This window comes from Dipodomys spectabilis, unplaced genomic scaffold (assembly GCF_019054845.1).
Source record: "Dipodomys spectabilis isolate Male_0828 unplaced genomic scaffold, ASM1905484v1 ptg000071l, whole genome shotgun sequence".
In the NCBI taxonomy this organism is placed as follows: Eukaryota; Metazoa; Chordata; class Mammalia; order Rodentia; family Heteromyidae; genus Dipodomys; species Dipodomys spectabilis.
Window position 1 is genome coordinate 7,755,785 of NW_024870748.1, and position 24,818 is coordinate 7,780,602.

The 24,818-nt window shown below is 36.4% G+C and overlaps 1 protein-coding gene across 4 annotated transcripts in view; it reads right to left on the reverse strand.

Moving 5' to 3' along the window:
* Positions 1 to 24,818, reverse strand: part of Enox2 (ecto-NOX disulfide-thiol exchanger 2) — a 331,459-nt gene that overhangs the window by 176,860 nt on the left and 129,781 nt on the right. The window contains exons 3-4 of one of the 4 annotated variants that reach the window (XM_042682454.1): positions 12,134 to 12,281; positions 11,237 to 11,380 (exon numbers count right to left, since the gene is read on the reverse strand). The exons of 2 other annotated variants lie outside the window; for them this stretch is intronic. In XM_042682454.1, the coding sequence (XP_042538388.1) occupies positions 11,237 to 11,380; positions 12,134 to 12,206 (217 nt within the window). In that variant the 5' untranslated portion in view covers positions 12,207 to 12,281. The remainder of the gene's footprint in view (positions 1 to 11,236; positions 11,381 to 12,133; positions 12,282 to 24,818) is intronic. One more of the 4 variants, XM_042682457.1, reaches the window with a different exon arrangement.

Here is a 24,818-nt window from a genome sequence, read left to right on the forward strand (position 1 = left end):
TGCTATTAGCATGGTGGGAATTTGGCAATTAGAGTTATATATGAACTTTCCTCAGTAAAAATGAATTAATTACATGTTATAATCCTAGTCAGTTTGTAATGAAGGAACTCAGACTAGAGAAAGGATTTGTTTAACGTCAAATGGGTAATTTGCTAGAAAAATAGGAAGTAGTTATTACTAAAAGACTATATAATCATCCAAATGATGGAGTTAGAAAACACTGCCTAAAATTCTAAAATACTATGGATGAATAGATGTTGAACCACCAACGTAAGAAGACTAGTGTACACTTCATATCTGATAAAACTTTAGTACAGTGAACTCACAGAATCATTCCAATGCGATTCTGATGCTCAGGGTAAATTAAGAGAGATATATTTGTATTTTTCTATCCTGCCTCTTTTGGACTACCTTCAGTCTCCTCTCCCCCCAGAATGTCCTTGAAGATGAAAAAGTTCATATTGACTTTCCATTAGACCTGAGAAAGAAAAAAATGCTTACTTTTTTGATCCTTTAGTTATCAAGATAATAGTTTTATTTCTTGAAACTGTAATCAGATAAAATGTCCAAAGGAATAAAGAAAGTGAGCAGGGCTATTAGTCTACTCTTTTTCATATTTTAATTCCATCTGAAGGAACAATAGACTCTTCTTGCCTTTGGCAAAATAATAATTCAACTGACATGCTAGAAATACCACACACCAAAATATAAAATGGTGGCATTTTCTCCCTTTAAAAACAATCAATGCTTTCATTTGAGGACTTCAAAGTACACGTGAAATAAAAGTCTCAGCCCTGTCAATCTGAGGTAAATCAAAGGCTATAAGTTTCATCAAAAAGTTTCCTGTCTCATTGCCCTTCTTCTAGATAAGAAAGGAAACAAAAACACTCCCAAGCAGATGAGTGCACATCTCACTTTCATTTCCTTTCCAAAGGAGATTAAACAAATTTTCAAATAGCCCATTCCAGTGTGGTTCTTCCTTATATCTGACCAAACCATTTCTTGCTGGTCTATAGCACTCTTTCTGCTGTCTTTTTAGTATTTGTATTGTTAGAACTTTTCACTATCTTTATATTGCTGAGTCTTCTTAGTCTTCTTTTGATTTCCAAAAAAACTAAAGGAAAACATTAAGAACCAAGCCAAGAAGTTTATGATCAAGATTATATACTTTCTAGAAGTTGGTTCACTTGGGCTGGGAAGGTAGCTCAGTGGTAGAGTGCTTGCCTTCCATGCATGAGGCCCTGGGTTCAATTCCTCAGCACCATATAAGCAGAAAAGGTTGGAAGGGGCGCAGTGGCTCAAATGGTAGAGCACTAGCCTTGAGCTGAAGAGCTGAGGGGCACTGCTCAGGCCCAGAGTTCAGGCCCCACGACTGACAAACAAAACAAAACAAAACAAAACAAACATGAAAAAACATTTAGAAGTTGGTACACTAATTACTATTCCTAGTGATGGTAGTCCATCTTAGCAAAACTGATCTCTCTTCTCTGGTGATTAGTAATTCATCTATAAAATGCAGTGGATATAAAAATACTTTAAGAGAAAGAACCACTCCCCCACTGCAAATTGTTATTGAACTGAAGAGTCTTCCTGGAGACATTGAATGCTTGGGTTTCAATCATTACTGCATATGGGAAATGGCTTAAGCTCTTTGTATTGTAAGCTATAAATTATTCACATTAACTTTAGCAATGCTGCTTAGATCGGACAGGAGGTATTTAATTCTTTTCTGGTACTGGGGGAAGAAACTGGGGTCTCACACATATGAAACAGGTACTTTACTCCTCAGCTCTATCTCTAGCACAGAATCAGTTATTTAGTTGCTAACATGTATTTCAACAGCATAAACAGAAATAACAACGGAAATATGATTATATCCACATCTAGATGTTCATTTTTGTAGGATAACTATTCCTAGTTAGTTGACCATTCCTTCAGATAGCTGATACTTTTTTTTTTAGCACCATCACGTTCCTTAAAACTATGCATTGGAGACATAATAATGAGCAGGCTAACATAGAAAAACCATCCTGTTTTCATAATAACCTAAAAATAAACCTAAAGAAATATTTCTACAATGAAAACTATAAAATGTTGAAGAAACAAATGGAATAACTCAGTAGAAGATAGATCTCCCATGATCATGGGTCAGGAGAATTAAATATTGTGAAAGTGGCTATACCACCAAAGGTAATCTACAGACTCAAGTGACATCCCCATCAAAAGTCCATTATCATTCTTCATGGAAATGGAAACATTCATTTGGAAGAACAAAAGACCTTGCATAGCCCAATCAATCCTAAGCAAAATTCTAAGCAATGATAGAGGTAGTAGAATAAATGGCTTAAGTTATAACACAGAGCCATAGTAACAAAAACTATAAGGAAGTGCATGACAGATATGTAAATAAATGGAAGAATAGAAAATAAGCAACAAGCCCACACATCTATAGCTACCTGATTTGTGACAAAGACACCAAAAACATATGGTGAAGGAAAGATTATATTTTAACAAATGGGGTTGGGAAAACTGGATATCCACGTGTAGGAGACTGAAACAATACTTCTATCTCTCATTCTATATAAAAAACAATTCCAGGGACTGGGAAGTTGGCTCAGTGGTAGAGCGCTTGCCTTGCATGCCTGAGACCCTGGGTTCGATTCCTCAGCACCACATAAGCAGAAAAAAAAAAGCCAGAAGTGGTGCTGTGGCTCAAGTGGTAGAGTGCTAGCTTTGAGCTGAAGAGCTGAGGGACAGTGCCCAGGCCGAGAGTTCAGGCCCCAAAACCAGATCCCCTCCCAAAAAAATTTTAAAAAAAAATGAGCAAATAAACTGAATAGACAGTTTCAACAGAAGTCAAATGGCCAATAAAATCATGAAGACAAGTCCAACATTCTTAGCCATAAAGGAAATGCAAATCAAAACATTGAGATTCCATCTCAGCTCAGTCAGAATGGATACCATGAAGAAAACAATGAGCAAGAAATGCTAGTGAATTCTTTGATGAGTATCAATGCAAAACTTTTCAACAAAATCTTGGCCAATCAACTTCAACAACTCATCAAAGAAATCATACACCACGATCAAACAGGATTCATTTAAGGAATGCAAAGCTGGTTCGATATATGCAAAACAATTAATATAATTCATCACATCAACAAGAGCATGGATAAGAACCACATTATTTTCTCAATTTTTGCAGAAAAAGCATTTGACAAGATCCAACACTCCTTTATGATGAAAGCTCTGGAAAAAACTAGGAATCCATGGAATAATTCTCAATATAATAAAGGCTGTATATGACAAACTTACAGCCAGCATTATACTTAATGGTGAAAAGTTAAAGCCCTTTCCTCTAAATTCAGGAACAAGACATGGATGTCCACTCTCTCCACTCCTCTTCAATCTAGTATTAGAATGCCTAGCTAGAGCAATAAGACAAAATGCCGACATAAAGGAGATCCAAATGGGGAAAGATGAAGTAAAACTCTCCCTCTTTGCAGATGGCATGATCTTATATTTAAAGAATCCCCACCGACTCCACTGCCAAGTTACTTGAGCTGATCAGAAACTTTGGCAAAGTAGCAGGGTATAAAATTAACCCTCAGAAATCAATGACTTTCCTGTATGACAATAATGAGAAGAACATTGAAATTAGAAAAGCAACCCCTTTTGTAAAGCCCCACAAAAAATAAAATATTTAGGAGTTAACAAAAGAGGTGAAGGACCTCTAGGATGAAAAATTTAAAAACCTGAAAAAGGAAATTAAAGCAGATCTAAGCAAGCAGAAAAACCTCCCATGCTCCTGGATTGGGAGTATTAACATCGTGAAAATGGCAATGCTGCCAAAGGCTATCTACAAATTCAATGCGATACCTGTCAATATCCTAACCTCATTCTTCAATGAAATAGAAGAAGCAATAACAAAATCCAAAATGAGCAAGAAAAGACCCTCAATAGTAAAAACAATCCTTAGTAGAAAGAACAGTGCTGGAGGAATATCAATTCCAAATTTCAAACTCTACTACAAAGCCATAGTCATCAAAACAGCTTGGTACTGGCACAAGAACAGACCTGAGGACTAATGGAATAGGACTGAAGACCCAGAAATGAACCCAAAGACCTATAGTCACCTAATTTTTGACTAGGGAGCTAAAGATATAGAATGGAAGAAAAACAGCGTTTTCAGTAAATGGTGCTGGCAAAATTGGTTAAACACTTGTAGAAAACTAAAACTAGATGTGAATATATCACCCTGCACCAGAATCAACTCCAAATGGATCAAAGACCACAAAATAAAAGCAGACTCCATGAAAACACTACAGGAAGGAATAGGAGAAACTCTAGGGCTCCTTGGCACTGGCAGAAATTTTCTTAATAGAGACCCAGAAGCACAACAAATCAAAGAAAGGTAGGAAAAATGGAATTTCATGAAACTGGAGAGCTTCTGCAAGGCAAAGGATATAGCTAGCAAGATCAATAGAAAGCCCACAGATTGGGAGAAGATCTTCGCTAGCCATACAATGGACAAGGGTCTCATATCTAAACTATACTTAGAACTCAAAAAACTAAATCCCCCAACAACAAATCCTCAAACAACTGCTTGATTAATAAATAAGCTAAAGACTTAAAGAGAAACTTGTCTGAAGAAGAAATAAGAATGGCCAATAGCCGGGCGCTGGTGGCTCACGCCTGTAATCCTAGCTACTCAGGAGGCTGAGATCTGAGGATCGCGGTTCAAAGCCAGCCCGGGCAGGAGAGACCGTGAGACTCCTATCTCCAATAAACCACCAGAAAACCAGAAGTGGTGCTGTAGCTCAAGTGGTAGAGCGCTCGCCTTGAGCTGAAGAGCTGAGGGACAGCGCCCAGGCCCAGAGTTCAAGCCCCACGACTGACAAAAAAAAAAAAAGAATGGCCAATAGACACATGAAGAAATGCTCAACCTCTCTAGCCATAAAAGAAATGCAAATCAAGACAACATTGAGATTTCACCTCACCCCAGTTAGAATGGCTATAATCAAGAAATCAGTAACAACAGGTGCTGGAGGGGATATGGCCAAAAGTGAACCCTATTGCATTGTTGGTGGGAGTGTAAACTTATTCAACCACTCTGGAAAGCAGTATGGAGGTTCCTCAAAAGACTCCACACAGAGCTCCCTTATGACCTAACAATATCACTTTTGGGCGTTTACCCCACCAATCACAAACAACGTCATACCAAAGCTACCAGCACAAGCATATTTATCGCAGCATTATTTACCATAGCTAAGATATGGAATCAACACCAATGCCCCTCAGTAGATGAATGGATCAAGAAAATGTGGTATATATACACAATGGAATTCTATGCCTCCATCAGAAAGAATGACATTGCCTCATTTGTCAGAAAATGGAAAGGCTTGGAAAAAATTATATTAAGTGAAGTAAGCCAGGCCCAAGGAAACATAAGTCCCATGGTTTCCCTTGTTTGCAATGACTAGTACATGTCTAGGACAAGCAGAGAAGGTCAAAGGCTATGTCCATATGACCACATGAGATAATGTTAAGCAAAATGTACCCCAAGACAGGGACACAAATGTTTTTTTCTTTCTTGCTAGTGTTTTTAACTTACATTGCAGTATGTGATTCTTTTTTCTTTTGTATTTTCTTCCCTCACGGTATAATCCCTGTTTTCACTGGATTTGATGCTTGTGTTCTGGATCTTGTATATACATTTTTGTAATTTGGAGAGAGAAGGGATATTGTGCAATGCTTAAATGGGGATGCAGGCTGACCCATTGTGACCAAGAGATGTACAGGACACTATGTTGCAAACAAAGTTTACAATGTCAGTGTGGGGGGCTGGAGGAGTTGGGGAGGTGGGGAGAGAAGTGATGGTAGGAGGAAAACAAAGGAGGAACTAACAATGTTTGCTATGAAATGTACTCATTACCCTACTCACATAACTGTAACCCCTCTGTACAACATTTTTACTATATACATAGTATATAGTATATATACTATATATATTATATATAGTATATATATATACATATATACATATATATATATACATATATGGTGAAGATGCAGGGGAAGAGAGCCTTATATAATGTTGGTAATAATGTAAATTAGTGCAATCACTATGGAAATAAGTATGGGGGCTCCTTAAAAAAAGAATTACCAGACTGGGAAGATGGCTCAGTGGTAGAGCGCTTGCCTTGCATGCATGAGGCCCTGGGTTCGATTCCTCAGCACCACATAAGCAGAAAAAAAAAGCCGGAAGTTGTGCTATGGCTCAAGTGGTAGTGTGCTAGCCTTGAGCTGAAGAGCTGAGGGACAGCGCCCAGGTCCAGAGTTCAGGCCCCACTACCGGACCCCCCCCAAAAAAAAATAAGTACCAAATGATCCTAGACTTATATACAAAAGAATGTAAACCAATATACAGCAAAATAACTGCACAATCATGCTTATTGAAGTTCTATTCAGAATAGCCAAAATATAGAATCAACCTAGGTCCTCATTAACTAATGAAAGAAAAAGAAAACGTGGTGTATATGCACAATGAAGTATTATTCAGTTATAAAGAACGAAATTGTGCCATTTGCAGGGGGGAAACATGAACGAAACTAGAGATCATGCCAATATATATATATATATATAAGCCAGACTATGAAGACAAATATCACATTTATCTTTTCATATGTGGAATCTAGTCCTTAAAATTGAATGACATGAACGTAAAAAGTTTCAAATTGTAGGTAGGTATCAGTAGGAAGAGAGAAGATAAAGAAAAGTATAAGGACAATGAATATGTTTGAACTGTCTTATAAACACATGAAAATAGAACATTAAAAACTGTACAAATTGTTTTAAGAAGGGAAAGGCGAATGAGAGGAATGATAGAACCTGTGAATTTGATCTGGGTACAGTGTATGCATGTATAACAATATGATGAAATTCCTTTGTACATGTAAACTGTAAACAAATAAATCTGTGATAATTTTTTAAAGAGAAAAGGAAGAATAAACTACATAGTACATTGCCATGGAAGATAAAAGTAAAGGGCATCTAAGGAAGGGGAGATTGCTTCATCAAATGAAACAAGGAGGTTAAGGTGGTTTAGAACTAACAAAACCTGCTGACTTTGAGATGAGGAGGTTGCCCTAGTCCACTTTGTGTTGCAATAACAAAGTATCTGAGACTGGATATTTAATACAAAAAAAAAAGTTTTGTCTCATTGTCTGTGGCTTGAAAGTCCAAACAACTTGGGCATCTCCATCTGACTGGTTCACAACATGGCAGAGAAATGTAAAGCAAACTTGCCACGTGAAGAAGGGACATGTATGAAAGGAAGGAAGAGAATGGGAAGAGACTAGGCTTGCACTTTTATAACAACTTCCTCTTGTGAGTATTAATCTACTCTTTCAATATTAATGAGCATTAATCTGCTCATGATGGTGAAACTCTAATGACCTAAATACCTTCTCCTGGGTGCCGTGTCTTAAAAGGTTCCAATACCTCAACATTGTCCTCACACTGAGGACTAAGCTTCCAGCACACAACATAGAGGGACAAAAATCTAAATCATAGCAGTGGTTACTGGTTAGTACAAAAGGAAAGAAGCAGTTTGTACCTAAAGGACAATGTAGGGGGAATGGGAAAGGAAGAATGGGGGATGTATAGTGAGGAACTGAAGCTGTCATTGCTTTGCAGCTTCTCTTCTTTGTATTGAACGAGAGGGAGAGAGATGGCTTTCACTCAGTGGGGTTATGGGGTCATATGAAAGAATGGCTGGACATGTATCTCATCTCAGAACTGAAATGGCTGGTAACTCCTGAAAGAACTTTTGCCCCTCTCTTGCCTCTTGGCTATGATGCAGGAAATCATAACAAAAGTAGACAAAAGTTCCTACCCACTTCCTTTTGTGGCAGAACACTGTGGCAGAAGAAAATAATATTATAAAGTAATCTTCCCATTTATAATACCACATTATTGCCAGCTGAACAATTACAAGGGACTCCCTATATAGTAAAACCTCATTAATTTGGACTACAGTAATTTGGAATTAGTGGTAATTTAACCTGGGCTGGAATTACCTGTGTAATACAAGGAAAGGGTTCACTAAGCAAATAGTGTGAACAAGATTTCAAGGGAGTTAATTTGGTCTGCCAGGAGCTTATTTCACCTATTTTAAAGAACATACTGTTTTTAAAGAACTTCAGCATATTCATTATTTGAATGCAAATTGATTCGGCTAATTATAGATTAGTGTAATCTACTGTTAAAATCCTATATCTGTAACAGTTAACTTTGTTCTTACTGAATATCCTAATTAGAAATAAAACGTTAGTACTTTAAAGTTAGTTCATAATTTACATTAATACATGTACCTTTTCTCCACCCTCATGAGTTAACTACAGTTCATAAGGTATTATCCTAAAGTAGCACATCATTTATGATTACAGGGGAAAACCTAATAAATGATTTTAAAAAATAGCTTCATAATAGCCAAAAAGGTATCTTAAAAGTTGATGGCCTATATCTTCTGCAAGTTCCATTGACCATTTACTTAGCTCTTGCTTAACATACTAAACTGACACACCAACTAGGAGAGCTGATGTATATATTTTATATACAAGGTGCTGTGCTTGCAAGTGCTCTACTAGAGTCTTGTTTCTTCCCCCCTTTACTTTTCTTGAATTTAGGGTTTGGGTATTGTCCCTTAGCTTTTTTGCTTAATGTTGGCACTCTACCACTTCCACTTCAGCTGATTGGAAATAAGAGTATTTCCAATTTACCACCTGAAAACCAAAAGTGGCACTGTGGCTAAAGTGGTAGAGCACTTGCCTTGAGCTGAAGAGATAAGGGACAGCACCTAAGCCCAGAGTTCAAGCCCTTTGACTGACAAAAACAAACACACACACAAAAAGAGTATCATGGATGTTCCTGCCTGGGCTGCCTTCAAACCATGATCTTCAGATCTCAGCCTCCAGAATAGCTAGTAGTAATGGCTAGTAGACAGTTTTGTTTTTAATGTTCATAACTAATAAGAAGGAGGAAAACAGTTGCTACATGAAGGGACACAGAAGAATAAGAAACGAATGCAGAAAGGAAACAGAACTCACATAAAACATGGCTTCAATAACTGTAAAAGCACCAAAGTCTAAAACAATGTAGTACAGAGGTAAAGACCTATAACATTCCATAGCAAACCTTAAAAACTGTAATAGAGCACAATAACTAATAACTGAAATTATGCCCCTAAATTATCAAGGGAGATTATATATAAGACTTAAAATGCAGATAAATATACACACACTGACATAATTTGTGTCCATAATAATTAACCTAAAATGTGAAATATGCTGATGCTTAAAAAGATGAGGTTCAGAATATTATTATATAATAACAAAATGTTATTAAATGCTTACTCTGTGTTAAGCATGTTACGTCATTTAGTAACATAATTAATATAATGTAATAACATTTTCCTAACATAGTTCACTTCTATAGTTGAAGAAAGTAAGTTAGATTAAGAAACTAACTTCAGGAGGAGGGAGAGAAGGAGGGAAAAACAGAGAGATGTAGGGAGACAGAGAGAGAGGGGGGAGGGAGGGAGGAAGAGAGAGGAAGAGAGAGAGAGAGAGAGAGAGAGAGAAAGAATATGAATCAGTTAGAACTCAGGCCAATTTCTTATCTATTCATCACCATGCCTTTCTGTGTTCCATTCAATAAAGCTCTGTAAGAATCACTTCTTTCTTTTTTGGGGGGTCCAGTCATGGGGCCTGAACTCTGGGGCTGGGCCCTCAGCTCTTCAGCTCAAGGCTAGCACTCTACCATTTGAGACACAGTGTCACTTCCGGCTTTTTTCTTTTTGCTTATGTGGTGCTGAGGAATCGAACCCAGGGCCTCATGCATGCAAGGGAAGCGCTCTACTACTGAGCCACCTCCCCCCTCACTTCTTTCTTTTTCTTTTTGCCAGTCCACTGTCCCTGAGATTTTTTTGCTCAAAAACGAGCACTCTACCACTTGAGCCATAGTGCCACTTCTGGATTTTTTGAGTAATTTTTTGGAGATGAGTTTTGTGGAGTTTCCTGCCTGGGCTGGCTTCGAACCACAATCCTCAGATCTCAGCCTCCTGAGTAGTTAGGATTACAGGTGTGAGCCACCAGCACCTAATTCAATCCTTTCTTAAAGGTTCCATGTAGGCAATGTTCAACTATATTTTCATTATACAGCCTGGTATGTAACTAATATCTTGATTTGTAAGCCGAAAGTCCTATGATCTAAAAGACAGATAGGCTGTTATATTTATATAAACATACTATTGTGTAAGCTGAAAGAAAAAGTAATAATGAAAGTAAACAGTCAAAAAATATGAATATGTGCATTAGGCTTGCCACAAAATCAAACATCAATCTCTGTATATTATTTACAAATAAGTAACCAAGCAACAAAATGAAAAAGTTTAAAAGTATCAAATATCAGTTAGTATCTTATTTTCCTATTGTTTTCTTATTCCTTTTGAAGAAATTTCACATAAGAATAGGCCAGTGGGAGATGAGGAATGGGAGGAAGATTACAGATGAGGTTAGCAATTCATTTGGCTGTTCTAAAGGAGTATCTGTTTGCCAGTTATTCTGAAAGAATTATAAGGACATAAAAGAAAATATGGGCCCAAACTTAGCACTCTTTGAAGGCAGAGACAGGAAGATCATACATTTAAGGCCAACCTGGGCTATACAGAGAGACCTTGTCTCAAAAAGAAAAAAGACATGTAGACATGATATATATCAGGGAGAACAGAAGTGGAGATAGGGAGATGAAAATATATGTAATTATCTGTGTTAGATGTAAAGTGAATGTAGGTTGCCAAATGTACATACAAAGACATTCATACAATTTATTCTAACTAAATCGATGATCTTTAATCAACTCCTTTTGTCTCATATCTACTAGTTCTTCAATGATCAGCTGAAAATATCACTTCTGTGATGAAGCATTCCACAAATTCTGAACCAAATTCTCCCTCATTTCTGCTCTTAGAGTTTTTCCTTATTCTCATTTGCCATAGCACTAATTATACTCTACCAATTATTCATGTATGCGGTTCCCTCTATCCCATCCTGAGGGCAGGGGACTTTTCTCATGTCTGCAATTCCTATAAGGTCTAGCACAGTACCCATCTCATAGGGTTTAGGAAAATCTTGACCCTGTAGCACTACTCAAGACAGTGCATTATCACCTATCTTACCTGAAGGAGTATTTGTTCTCTTTCTTTTCTTGCTTGATTCCCCTCCATTCTCAATGAGGCCTTCTGTGACCAGAGGGCCACTGGCACTACCAAACTGCAGGGGCTCGTTGTTGTTGGCAGGGTCAAAGGGTAGCTGGTTCAATCCTAAAGAAGAAAAAGAAAGCCAAAGTCCAGACTCCATTAAGGACTGGAATCATCTCCAGATTTTATTATATGAGCCACTACAGGAAAACCTTTTAAGTTAAAAGAGCCTAGGAGTAACTGATGAATTACTTAAAGAAGTTGCCCCCTACTATTCTTACAGATCATGTTGAAAAGTATAGAATTAAAAGAGAAGACAGACAGAAGATTTCTTTCAAATCTCTGTCACTGGTTAGATCCCTCCTGTTTTTGTGGGAACTTAACATTTTTAGCCTCAAGTTAGCAATTATTTTCCATTTTTCCCTTTAAAAGATAGGACTAGACAGATGTAGTAGTATGTGCCTGTAGTCCCAGCTACTTGGGAGGATGAGGCAGGGGGGACAGCTTAAGTCTAGGAGTTACAGGCTAGACTAGATAACACAACAAGACTTCATCTGAAAAGAAGAAAAAGATAGGGCCTTATTTCTTTAAATGATCCTGTGGCTAGACCTACTCTTAATGTGAACAATATTGGTTTTGAATTCTTTGGATTATCTCCTGTAGTTTTTTCAGGATTTTCTCATAACCTTTGTTGAACTGATGCAGATATGCTCATTAATCTATCCTGGTATCAAAGTCACTTCCAATAATATAGAGATTTCTAGAACAGAAAACCGTAAGTCTACAGTAAACAAGAGAAGAAAACAAAATATAGAAATTGCAAGGGGTTGTTTACTAGCAGGAATGATGGGGAGTTATGGGTGACATTAATCTCACCCTCTTCAAATGCTGTATGAAGTGTGGCCACTTTACTAGTCACTGCAACACCATATAAAATGGCAAAAGCCATTTTCTATTCTTCAAGTCGTATGTGGTTCAGTCAGGGTTGAACAAGGATAGTTTCTTATTCCTCTGGCAGCTGTACCTGGAATTTCAAGTGTTTCAATTAAAACTTCATGAAATGTGGAACCAAAAGCTCTGTTAAAACCCAAAGTAAAGACACCTCTTCTAAGCCTTTTATCCACTAGTCTCATAATCCTATCAACAAAGGAATCAGGTTGGCCTGATATGGTCCTTTCTTTAACAGCAATTTTTCTGTACCCCATAGCTGTATAATTCTTGAGATAAAATTGCAAAATGTCAGTAAAAAGCTTGTAATCTGGTCACCTAAGGGTCAACTGAGATTAGGCTAAATGAATGCTAAGACTCTAACAAAATGATTTCACATTATATTTTTTTAATAACAAGCATCCCATCCCCTTGCTAGTTTTTTAGCCCCCACAAAAAAAGTATTCTTTCTCTAGTAGACTCTACTTGGAACACCTTCAATCCATGTCCTTTTGGACTTGCCAAATATCTTTCTTTCATATTCCATGAGTAACTAAATGAAAGAGTCAAACTTGCTTCTATATTTTGAGAAAACTATTCATGGCATTATATCCATATGCATATCAATGTCCTTTAAATTTTTTACCATCTTTAGAAATTATGAAACATGAATAATTAAGTTTTAGAAAATATTGACCCAGACTATGTTTAAAGAAGACTAGATTATTATATCATTTGCTAATGAAGATGTTTCTTCTAACTGAACAGTCCCAGAGTCTACTATGATTAGTGAACTATTCCTTATCTTATTTTGGCCTTCCTTTCTACAATACCATACTGATCTAAACAAGTTCCATGTAAGATACCAGTTGCATGAAAAGAGCCTGAAAGACTGGGCTACAGATTGTAGGTATCTTTTACTAGGTAGATAATATTTGGCTAAGCATGTAATTGCCTTAGTCTTAGCTTCATAATGTGTAAACAGAGTGCTAACACTGAGGAGAATTATTGCAAAGATTAACAAACACACATTTATGAAATTATATTATTCCAAATGAGTTTAAGCAAACTATTTGCTGTAAGTTTGTATAGTCTCCTGGGATCTTTCCCACACTCCCCACAATTGTATCCTTGTGCATTGCTCCAAGACTGAAACAAGTAAATGTTGAATAAAATAATCCATCTGCAATAGGGGGTGGAGGTGGGGTGGAGGTGATTCATTTTATTAACATGGAATTAGAGTAAAGACTTGGCAATTGATAATCAAGAACTAATGTCATATCTGAAAATTTCTGATGCTGATTATGGCAACATTACTTAAAATAATTAGATTTTAAATGCATCTCCATCACTTGAGTACTATACTGCAGGATGGGTAAATTCTGATTAAAAGGAATGCTTTGGTATTAGGAGGTTATGATTAATGATTATTAATCATGTCTTTCTTATTTTGCCTCATTTGATAACTTCATAGAAAATTATATTCGTCCATTTCCTTGCTTAATTAAAGCAGGTAACTGAGGCGCCTGTCACAGCAATAATCTTCAAAAGAGGCTAGTAACAGTAATTCATGAGCCTTCAAAATATGACATCAGATCATATATGTACCCATACAGACACACACACACACACACACACACACACACACACACACACACACACACACACACACACTGAAGCCTGGTTTTTCTCTTCCATTTTCTGCTTCCAGGGAGGCTGCCATGACTTCTGTTTCCTCTGGTGGAATGAGTATACTGTTGAGGGTAAAGTTTCTCTTTTAGGGTTGAATGTATATGGCAGGATCACTAATTATTAATATGTAATATTAATATTGAACTGCCATTTTAACTTCTCAAATTGTTGATTCATAATATGAAGAAATTGATCTAAACTTCCCTTATCCAAAGATATACCCTACTACCATCATTTGAAGTTTTTCATTGCTCTTTCTACCTTTTGGGAAAAGTTGAAGGAACCTAAGAAGAAAGAAACTGATGTGGTATAGGTATTCAGTGACAGACATTTGACTATAATTTTTCTTACTCTTTAGTTATTACTAGATGATAATATGAGTATGATTTAGGCACTTTATTCCTCATACTAATGTTCAGATCTTTATAACACTAAGATCTAATACTTTCTTGTATATTTACCATATGTAAGATCCAGACATATGAAAATCATGATAATTTGGAGTAGGAGCTCAAGCTTTCTATTTTATATGGAAAAAATCTCTTGCCAAAGAGAGAGAGGCATTTCACTCAGTAAGCTGATTCATTGAACATAAATCCACATTTTATATTATCCAGGATCCAATGTAGTCTCTAGAGATTTGTAGTTTGAGAGCAAGGGTTATAGAGATAGCAAAATCCTATGACACTTGTGGTTCCTAGCTACTTTTACTGTAGTGTATCATTCCTCCCTTAAGACCGCACCAAATAAACCAATAAATCAGTATTGCTTACAGTTATCTCTTCTGTGTTATATATAGCTGATCTATGCCAAATGATAGTTTAACTGGAACAACCCCATTAAAATTATTTAAATCCTAAAAAGGAAAACTGACAACTTAAGTACAAGAATTCTTGTTGGTGAAATGCTGATATAAACTAAGCAATTAACATATTGAAATTCCCACCCAAACCACAGAATTTATCTTATTCTCTCTCTCTTTTTTTTTTTTTTGGTCCGGTCGTGGGGCCTGAACTCTGGGCCTGGGCGCTGTCCCTCAGCTCTTCAGCTCAAGACTAGCACTCTACCATTTGAGCCACAGCGATATTTCCAGCTTTTTTTTTTCTGCTTATGTGGTGCTGAGGAATCAAACCCAGGGCCTCATGCATGCAAGGCAAGCGCTCTACCACTGAGCCACCTCTCCAGCCCTTATCTTACTCTCTTATGGAAGCAATTCTTATCACTTTCTACTTGAAATGGATATTTTTCAATTTAGAAGAAACTTGTGGGGCTAGCTAGTTCATTCTGTGCAATACAGGAGTCTTTTCTACAAGATTCCTCACTAGGTTTCAATTCAAGGAGTACTTCTTTGCTTGGGGTCCATTCCTTGCTAGATTCTGAGGCATTCACAATTGGCTTTACTTAATTTTTAAGACGTACCACCTACTCTGTTTAGAAAATTTTTTTATTTTCCCTAATGTGAAGCAAGATATAATTTGTTCAATTGTCATCTTACTCATTATCACCAAATGTATACATAGAGATGTCTAACATATTAAGGATTCTATTAAGTCATTCACAATAAAAAAGAGGGTGTAAAGGATAGCTAACAGAGAATCCAGTCAGAAAATTTCTAAAGTCCTATATATTTCTCACAGTCCTTGCTTTCTTATATCTGAGGATAAACAATAAAACTTTGTACGTTGCTTGCTCTTTTCCATCATATTTTGTCACCTTATTTCCCAAGCTCACAAAATTTACTTTGTCCAAATAGAAGCACAAATTGATAAAGAAAAATGGATAAGAAACATTAATATTATAGATTTCTTCTATTCTGTATGTTATGGTCACAATAAAAATCCATATGGTAATGTAATCTTTTATAAAACCAACTTGACTTGTGTAGACAGCTAACCAGCTGCTATTTCCTGTCATGTTTAAAATACTGATTATCTGACTTCATAGCACACATGAGGGCTCTTTAAAAAGTATTCATGACAGGAAAGGGTCCTTGGAAAATGGCATTCTTCATCCAATGGATCTAGGGGGCTTAAACATCTCAAAATGAAGTGTGGTTCTTAGTGAATACTCCAATCTGTAGGTCAAGGAGTTCACATGTAATGATTTCTGCCATACATATGCAAATGATTCATGGCCTTTGAGAAAAGCAATGAAGAAATTTCATGATTCTTGTGAAAGGAGATCAATGAACTTTTTATGGCCAGCTGCTACAACAGTTACTGTCACAATTCACTTTACTGAGATTTCTACCATCAGGTCCAATTAAGACCAATCTTCACGATGCAATCTAACACTTTTAATGATTGCCTCAGGTTGTAGGACTGAAACGTTACACTGTGAATCTACGCTATTTTTTTTTTTTTTACTTGAAGCTGTGGACTCAGAATATATATAGTGTTAGCAAAAAGAAATACAACTCCTCTTTGTATTAGTTCCTTTTAAGTTAAATAATTAAAGTCCTGAGAAATATGGTAACTAAAAGCAGCAATATCCAGATAGAAATTCATGTTGACAGAATAAATACAAATTTTTGGCAATAAACATATCTATCTAATTTGTCTACATAACAAATTTCTGTAATCTGAATCTTATTTTCTAAATGACTTCAGTTTAAAAGTCAGATACTGGATTCTATGGCAGGGGGAGGGAGGTGTTACAATTTATTTAGTTCAATATCAAACCCAGCGCCTTTACATGCTAGGCAAGCACTCTGTCTCTGAGCTATATCGCTAGATCTTGTTTATTTGAGACAGGGTCTCATTATGCATCTCTGGTCAGCCTTAAACTCACAATGTAGGCAGACCAGACCTCTGAAGAACTCAATACTTCTGCATTTTCCTACTGAGTTGCTGGAATTAGAATAGTACACAAATATACCTGCTCCAAATTGCTTTAAACTTTTGGGAAAATAAGAGATCAGGGTAATGGTTAGGCAATTAATGTGTTGAAGGGCACTTTTGTGGAATTTATTCATCTCTGGAATCCCCTCTTTGTTTTCATTCCTTCTCCCTGGTTTCTCTGTGAGGCCTGAAAACCCTTTGATTCCACAATAGTAACAAAATGCTACTTTTCCATTCCATTTGGTACCTTTGGGAGAATAGTCACAATGTTCAAAAGAGTTAAAAGTGAACTTCTGCTTTTCAACTAAGATAACAGTACCTGAAACAACTGAAAATTTCTCAGTTCCAGGTTCCTTAATGATTGCAAACAAAGGAAACCTATTATGTGAAAGTTTTGTAAATCCAATATTCTGGGTGTTATAAATCCAGTACCCAAGGTTTAGCTAATACAAGAGTAATTAATGAGTGAAGGCAATGGAAGAAATGGAAAGAAAAGGGCAAAATATTTTCAACTAAGGGTCTTGCTTGAATGGTGGTAGACATAAGAACTTTTAGGAAAAGGTTATACTTAAGTTGCCTTTTTAAAGGTGTGACATAATAGGCCAATTTTCATCAGTAGTGATTTTTTAGTGAATTTCCAAACTACTTGGTCAAGGCACTGAAATCACTCATTAAAAAGCCCCATCCATTTCATGTCCTGCCTCCTACTATGTCCTAGCTTGAATTGTACGTGGCACTTTTAATTTGCACATGTGTTCTTTGGAAATCTTGTTACATTTAAGATTCAAATTCAGAAAGTCTGAGTAATAGTCTGCATTTCTATTAAGTTCTTGAATAACACCAATCCTACTATGAAGATCATTCTTGGGGACTACCTACCATTCATAAACCTATCCAGTAGTTTCCAAGCTCCTCACCTCTGGCACACAGCTCCTCTACCTGCTTTTTGATTTCTAACTTTTACCTTTTATTTTATACTTATTCCTATTTTTTCCCATAGCTTTGTATTGTATATAAATTTAATTGATTTTGGGGATGTCTCACAGAAATGGTGAGACATAGGACAAAGGGTGAAGTAATGCAACAGTGACACTCACAAGACACTATATTGGAAATGAACTTTATAACCTGGGGGGAAGGGAGTGTGGAGAGGGAAAGCGGGAGAAAATGAGGGGGAGAATAACATTGTTTGAAAAGAAATGTAATCATTACCTTATTTATGTAACTGTAACACTTCTGTATATCACCTTTTCAATAAAAAAAGAAAGAATGGGAAACAATTTTGAAGTAAATTATTATAAGTCCCATGCTAATTAAGAAGTAGGTAAAGGAATATATCCTTTTCTAAATTTCAAGTTTTATTTTTTAAATTTTATTTTATTGTAAAGATGCTGTACAGAGGGGTTACAGTTACATGAGTAAGGCAATGAATACATTTCTTGTCCAGCATTGTTACCCCTCCTTTGTTGTTCTCTCACTATCCCTTCCCTACCCCCCTGAAGTTGTAAAGTTTATTTTCAATATACTGTCTTGTTGGTATCGTTATTGCAATGGGTCATCCTGTGTCCTTGTTTCAGCATTTTGTTATTCCCCTTCCCCTCTCCAAATTAGACAAATGTATATACAAGATGCAGGTTACCAAAATCAAGTACAGTGACAATAGCGGATATACCATAGGGGGTGAAGAACATACAAAGGAAACAAAAAAATCACATAGTACATTAAAAACAACAACAACAAAGAAAGCGCTCTTGTGTCCATATCTTGGGGTACATTCCACTTAGCATTATATCAATTTCAAATTTTAATCTATACTTTTCCTGTGCTGTTTTGTTTGATTTTATTGTTATTGTCAAGGTGAGGTACAGAGGGGTTACAGTTACGTAAGTCAGGTAATGAGTGCATTTCTTTTTGAATAGTGTTTCCGTGCCTGTAATAAAAGTCTTTTGAGTATTTTTTTCTTATCTACTTCTTTCCTACCCTTATCCCAGTCTACTAAGTCATAAACTCTTGGAGGTAAATTTTTATTACCTAGTCATTTCTTATGCCTTCCTCCCACAAAATACTTGGTATGTATGGTGCCCTGAATAATAGCATAAGCACATCAGAAATGTGTATTGAACTAAAATAACTGAGTTACAACTTTTGTTATGGTCATTATGGTCATTACCCAGACCAAAGCTGACCCATACCTGGGGTGATCTTAAAGAAAGAAGTGAGGTAACTGGAGGTGATCCCCTAAAGAGGAAAGGGACTTTTCATCCCCTTCTTCCTGGTCCCCATGAGGTGAACAGCTTTGCTCTACCATGTGTGCCTTGCCACAAGCCCCAAAGCAACAGAGCTAAAATCTCTAAAACCAGGAGCCAAAATAAACCATTCCTCCTTTCAAGTTCATTATCTCAGGTATTTTCTCACAATGACAGAAAGCTGACAAATGCACCTTGCATCTACATACCTTCATTTTTCCTTTTTTTGAAAAGCCAAGTGAACTTTTTGTTGACTAAGACCTTCATATGGCAAATCACTAGAGAAGAGATGCCATATGGGGACCTTCTCTTAATAGTTCTATGTGTACCAGATTGCATAACTGCTAGACAAACTGTAGTCAAGAAAAAATAACTTCTAAAGGCTTGTTTTCCAACACAGTACTCATAAGTCACATGTAACCATTTAAATTTACACTGAAATTAATGAAAATGGAATAAAATGATGAAAAGTTGCAGTTGCATTAGTCACATTTCAAATGCTGAATTGCGACTCTAATTCTAGTGGCTCTATATTGGCCAGCACATATATAGAACATTTCAGTCATTATAGGACGTTATATTAGAGAGTGCTGCTGTAGAATTAGAATTGAATTAAAACCCATATTTGCCAATTACAAGGTCTGACATCTACTAAATGAGATCCTTAACAACATGTTTAAACAAGTCATTTGATCTCTCTCATTCTTTTTCTACATTGTAACATGGAGAAGGATGTTAATGTCTGTCCCTTACAGAGAAGTGAAGAAAATCCAATGGGACAACATATACTTAGGGATGAGTACACATCCTACACTGAGTAATGTTAGTCATCTAACCCTATTAGGGATTTATACAACTTTTTATCAAAAGTGGGAACCAGAATATTTGTAGCATTGCTGTGTCTCCTTAGGTCCTAAACGATTTCTTATTTATAGGTTGTAAGATAATCAGTCTTGCATTCCTCTTTGAACCCACATGTTTCTTCCAGATAATGCATACCCACTATGGCAAATCATTAACAAATAATGCTTCAAGTAGATAGAAATTTTTCTTTCTATGGACTATGTTTAGGATAGAGATCATATATGTCACCACCTTCAACTGTCCAACACAAAAGAACCACATTTTCCCCTTACAAGTGACATGATTTCCTACAAAGCTTTAATGAGTACTCTCTTAAGTTGGATGCTTCACTACTAAACATTGCTAGCAATGACACTAGGTAGAGGATCATTTCTCTAAAGTCTTATTTTCCTACATGTAGAATGTTCACTGTCTTTTTCATGTGGGGCTGACTTTTCTCAGACCTGGTAAAGCTGAATTATTTCAGCAAAAGTCTAAATTGGTTAAGACGTTTCAGTTCCATGAAAAAGAATGTTTTGTGTGTGTGTGTGTGTGTGTGTGTGTGTGTGTGTGTGTGTGTGTGTGTGTGTGTGTGTGTGTGTATCTAACTTCAACAAAGAGAATGCTTCAAGACTCTTTTCCGCTGCACAGTTGAAGGCTTTAGAAACACAACAAAATCACATTCCTCAATGAAAATAAGGTTCCTAAAATGTTGATTCGATAGAAGTGTTCAAAATGACAGATGGTAGAGGGGTGATGTATCATTTTCCTTAGGACAAAGTCTGCCAGCCTTCATAGGAACTAAGAAGAGAAATCCTTATTTTGCTGTACTTTAGCCTTGGGAACAGTTACAGCATCTACTGTTTTCTCCTTATCTTGGGAGGGGAATGTTTAGAAAGATGGTGATTCATCAGTGCCTGCTTTGTGCTGGCTCTAGGCCATCTTGCAATTCCAGTTGACCAATTTTCCACCTGAGGGACATAAAAGGGCAGGTTCCTAACACACTGACCATTAGGTTATCTATTTAGTACTTGCCCAAGAATGTGCCCAGAGGCACTGTATTATGGGTTTCTCTGTCTCAATAAAACAAATAATTGCAGATTTCAGAGCCTGAGGACAAAGAGTTGTTCTGGTATTGAAATTGGAGTCTATCTTGTCAGATTTGTAATGAGGTCTTCCCTTCAGGCTGATTGATTTCATAAAGCTGAGGCAATTATCAAAAGCAAGCACAGTTCTCTCCGCAGAACCCACTCCAAAGACTTTTAAAAACTCACATCAGCCAGTTGTAGTCATGAGCCTAGGCTGAGCCAGCCTTTTCAGTAGAAACATTTATGACACACAGAAAACTCCAATTTCCCCTAATAGAGTCTTAAGATGCCAGTAAATAAGCTGTAAACAAGTTTCAGCAAAATAATTTCTCATTTTGTGAGTGAAAACTGAAGTTGCTATCAGATAAATCTGCATTTTAGTGTAAGATGCTTTGATGAGAGAGTGAGAGCAGGAACTCTTGGTCTTTGTAGAGCTAATTTTATCAATTAATGCTAGGAGGATATTGGTGGTCTTTAAGATAAAGACACTGCATGAATAACATCTTATCTTTAATTTCCCCCAAATGTACCCCCTAATTTCACCAGATTTTCTTTTTTTATTTATTCAGCCCTCATTAACTATCCAATCACTATGCTACAACTTTACCTTCTAATTAGCCAATGATGAGTTGGTGACTTAACATGCTCTAAAGAGAACTGCATAAATACAGTAGATATTCATTTACACGTTCATTTTTTATCCTTCCTCCTTCTTTCTAACTCCATTAATTTTGCTGTACTGTACCATTAATACTCTTGAGTTATGCTTTCTGATTCTTAATCTTTGATCCCCATTTGAATTAGTTTTTCAAGAATGCAAGATAAAATACTCTTGTCATTGACTGTGAAACTAAATACAGAGGAGGAAACAGATTCCATAATACACCAATGCATCTTTATAGATCCATACCCTGCCACACACAATTTCATCTCAGAGGTATCAATACAGGGGCTGACAAGTGATTAACTCTTTTAGAGAAGTCCCTGCCAGATCTGAAGTTAAATGCACTACTAAGAAAGCTACAACCTGCTCCTTGAGATGATAACATGACTCTAAAGGGAAAAGCCTGAAAAAAAAAAGATAAATAAACTGTATTTGAAACAAGTCTTAATGCTGTACCAGCCTAGAGTCTAATTGAGGTATTCAATATGTATTGGAATGAATGAGCCAATGAAATAATATTGATTCATAGTGTCTCTTCTTATTAATCCAAGTCATTTTCAAACCATTCTGTTAGTATATTAGGCCTGAGGGTTTTAGGACCCAAGACAATTTCTTTTCTCAAGGAGGTCACAACCAGAAAGGAAGGCAATTCAATATACAGAAAATCTGGGCCACATTATTGCATCTGCTTCACCTCCCGCCACTTTTCCTACATACCCTTTCTGTCATTCATACAAAACTTTACAGAAATCCTCAAATGTGCTGTATGTACATGTCTTTCTGCTTCTGGATGCAACATTTCTGTGATTTAAAATAATTTTTTTTCCATTTTCTCCAGCATTTACTCATCCTTTAAACCCTACATACATGTCCCCTCTCCAGTGGAGTTTCCTTAATGCTAAGATGCTTTCTCCTCAAAAGGACACAGAGCCTTCTTATGAAAGAACATGTTGGAGAATATCAGATTACATCCTAGACATTGGTGTTTATGTATCCATGTCCTAAGTAGGGGGATCTCACATCTGTTCTATACTTTAGAAAGATCATTCTGATGTCGGGTTGAATGATGTTCTGGATGTGAGAAGGGTCCAGAGACAGAGAGGGAAGTTATGTAAAAATCACAATGACATAGGGGAGAAAAGACAATAGCATAAACACTGACAGTAGGCTAGAAATGAATCTATATAGAGATATGAAGAAGAACCATCTGGAATTAATATCTGCATCCGGAAGTAGAGGGGAAGTCGACAGTAGAGGATAACTCCATTTAAAAACTCTTAAGGCCATAGTCCTAAAAAACTATGAGGCCAGTGGGATTCAGTATGAGAAAAAAAATCATAGTCTATGAACGGTATGTCTATACAGCTACACTGAAAACTGAAGCTGACTGCAATCTCTAGTTCTCATGGCAAAAAAAAATTGCCAGGAAACACCAACAAATGACTTACATTTGAACTTTACTATGTATTCTTAATAAAGCCTGTTGAGAGGTAGAAATACATCCAGGAAAAAAGCATAATAGTCTAAAAGGCAGCATAACATACCATTGGGGAAAGGAAAGGCAAAAGCATTTTAATAATAGGTCTCAAACTTGGTTTATTTTGTCTACAGTGCTCACTGACAAAATAGTCTTTGAAGGTCAAGAACACTTAGTAGATTCCTTTGCTTTCTCCTTTCATCTTTTTTTCCTTTTCTCCTCCTCCCAAACAACTACTCAAAATGGTCTTATTAGAAAACCTTGAATTTTAATAGCAGTTGTCTTTTTGTTATTACAGTATGTTGGATTAAGCTGACAATTCTCCTTTTAACAATACTCAAAGAAAGCTTGGAAAAATTAATGCTATGTTGTTTTTCTCCCTGCCACAGAATATAGCAATGTAATTGTCTCCTGCAAAAGAAGCACTTTAATCATTTTTAACTTTAAAATAAATTCATTTCAGGAAGATGCTCTGAAACAATTGACAGAGCAAATCAGGGCTCCAAGGAGAGGAGATTGCAAAGTGATGGATAGAGTTGGAGAGACTGCCATAGTTGAATTCAATTCCATGAACATTTTCAACTTTAAAGTGTGTGTCTGCAACAAAAAACACTGTATTTGAGTTAGAATCATGTTACACTCTAGGAGGTAAGATTTAAACATTGCCTGGATTCTTAACACCTTAACACTCCAGAGGGAACAAGATTACATTCCAATTATTTCAATTAAACAAGAGTTGTAGCAGGTATTCAGATTGCAAAAGCTCAATAACTTTCCAAAAGTATCTTCAAGAAGTTGAGGCTATATACAATGACTTCTTGACTGCATTTTCTCCTTCCCCCTTTATTTTCTTACCTCTCTCCACTTAGCCTCACCCCTTGAAGGAACCCATTCCTGTTATTATTTTGTTGAGTACTGACTTAGTCTTTCTAAAGAATTATACTATTTGAGCTCTCCATAGACTCTATTATACTTCAGTTAATTCATTCGTAACTACTTGCATACCACCCAGTGTGGGGGTGAAAATGTTGAAGGGATGACACAGATGAAGATGGAGTATATAACCATGGCATGATAAATTATACAGGTCTCTGGACATTCATACAGTGAGATCAAAGGAGGATATTCTTAGGATAGGATCACAAAGGCTCAATAGCTATGTGCATATGATCATATAAAATAATATTTTGTGAAATGAACTCCAAGAAATGGAAACAAGAGATTTTTTGCTTTAATGCTGTTTTTGTTTTCTGTACCTTTTGCCTTGGTTGGCAAAAGGTAAAGGGAGGGTAAAGGGAGGCACAGAAAGAGTGGAACAAAGGGTGAACAAATGTAGCAGTGATACTAGATGCTATGATGAAAATGAACTATACAATTTGTGGGTATGGATGGGAGGGAAAAACTTGAAGACAGTGAGGGAAGGGGTGACATTGTTTAAAAAGAAATGTACTTTTTATCTGACTTATATAACTGTAACCCTCTATACATCAACTTTACAATAACAATAAATATATACACATAAAAAATAAAAAAGATGTACCATATACATAAACTGCTTTGTTAAATTGCAAAAACGGGAGAGAAGGGATGGGTCGAGAGGGGTGGGTGAAAATGTTGATTGAGATATACTGCATTCATAAACTGCTTTGTTGAATAGGAACTCCTTTGTGCAACTACTAAAGATAATAAAAATATTCAAAAAAAAGTAAACCAAGGAAACAAACAAAAATAAGCCAGAGATTGCATGGTTTTACTCATTTGTTATAACTAGATTTTGCCTATAA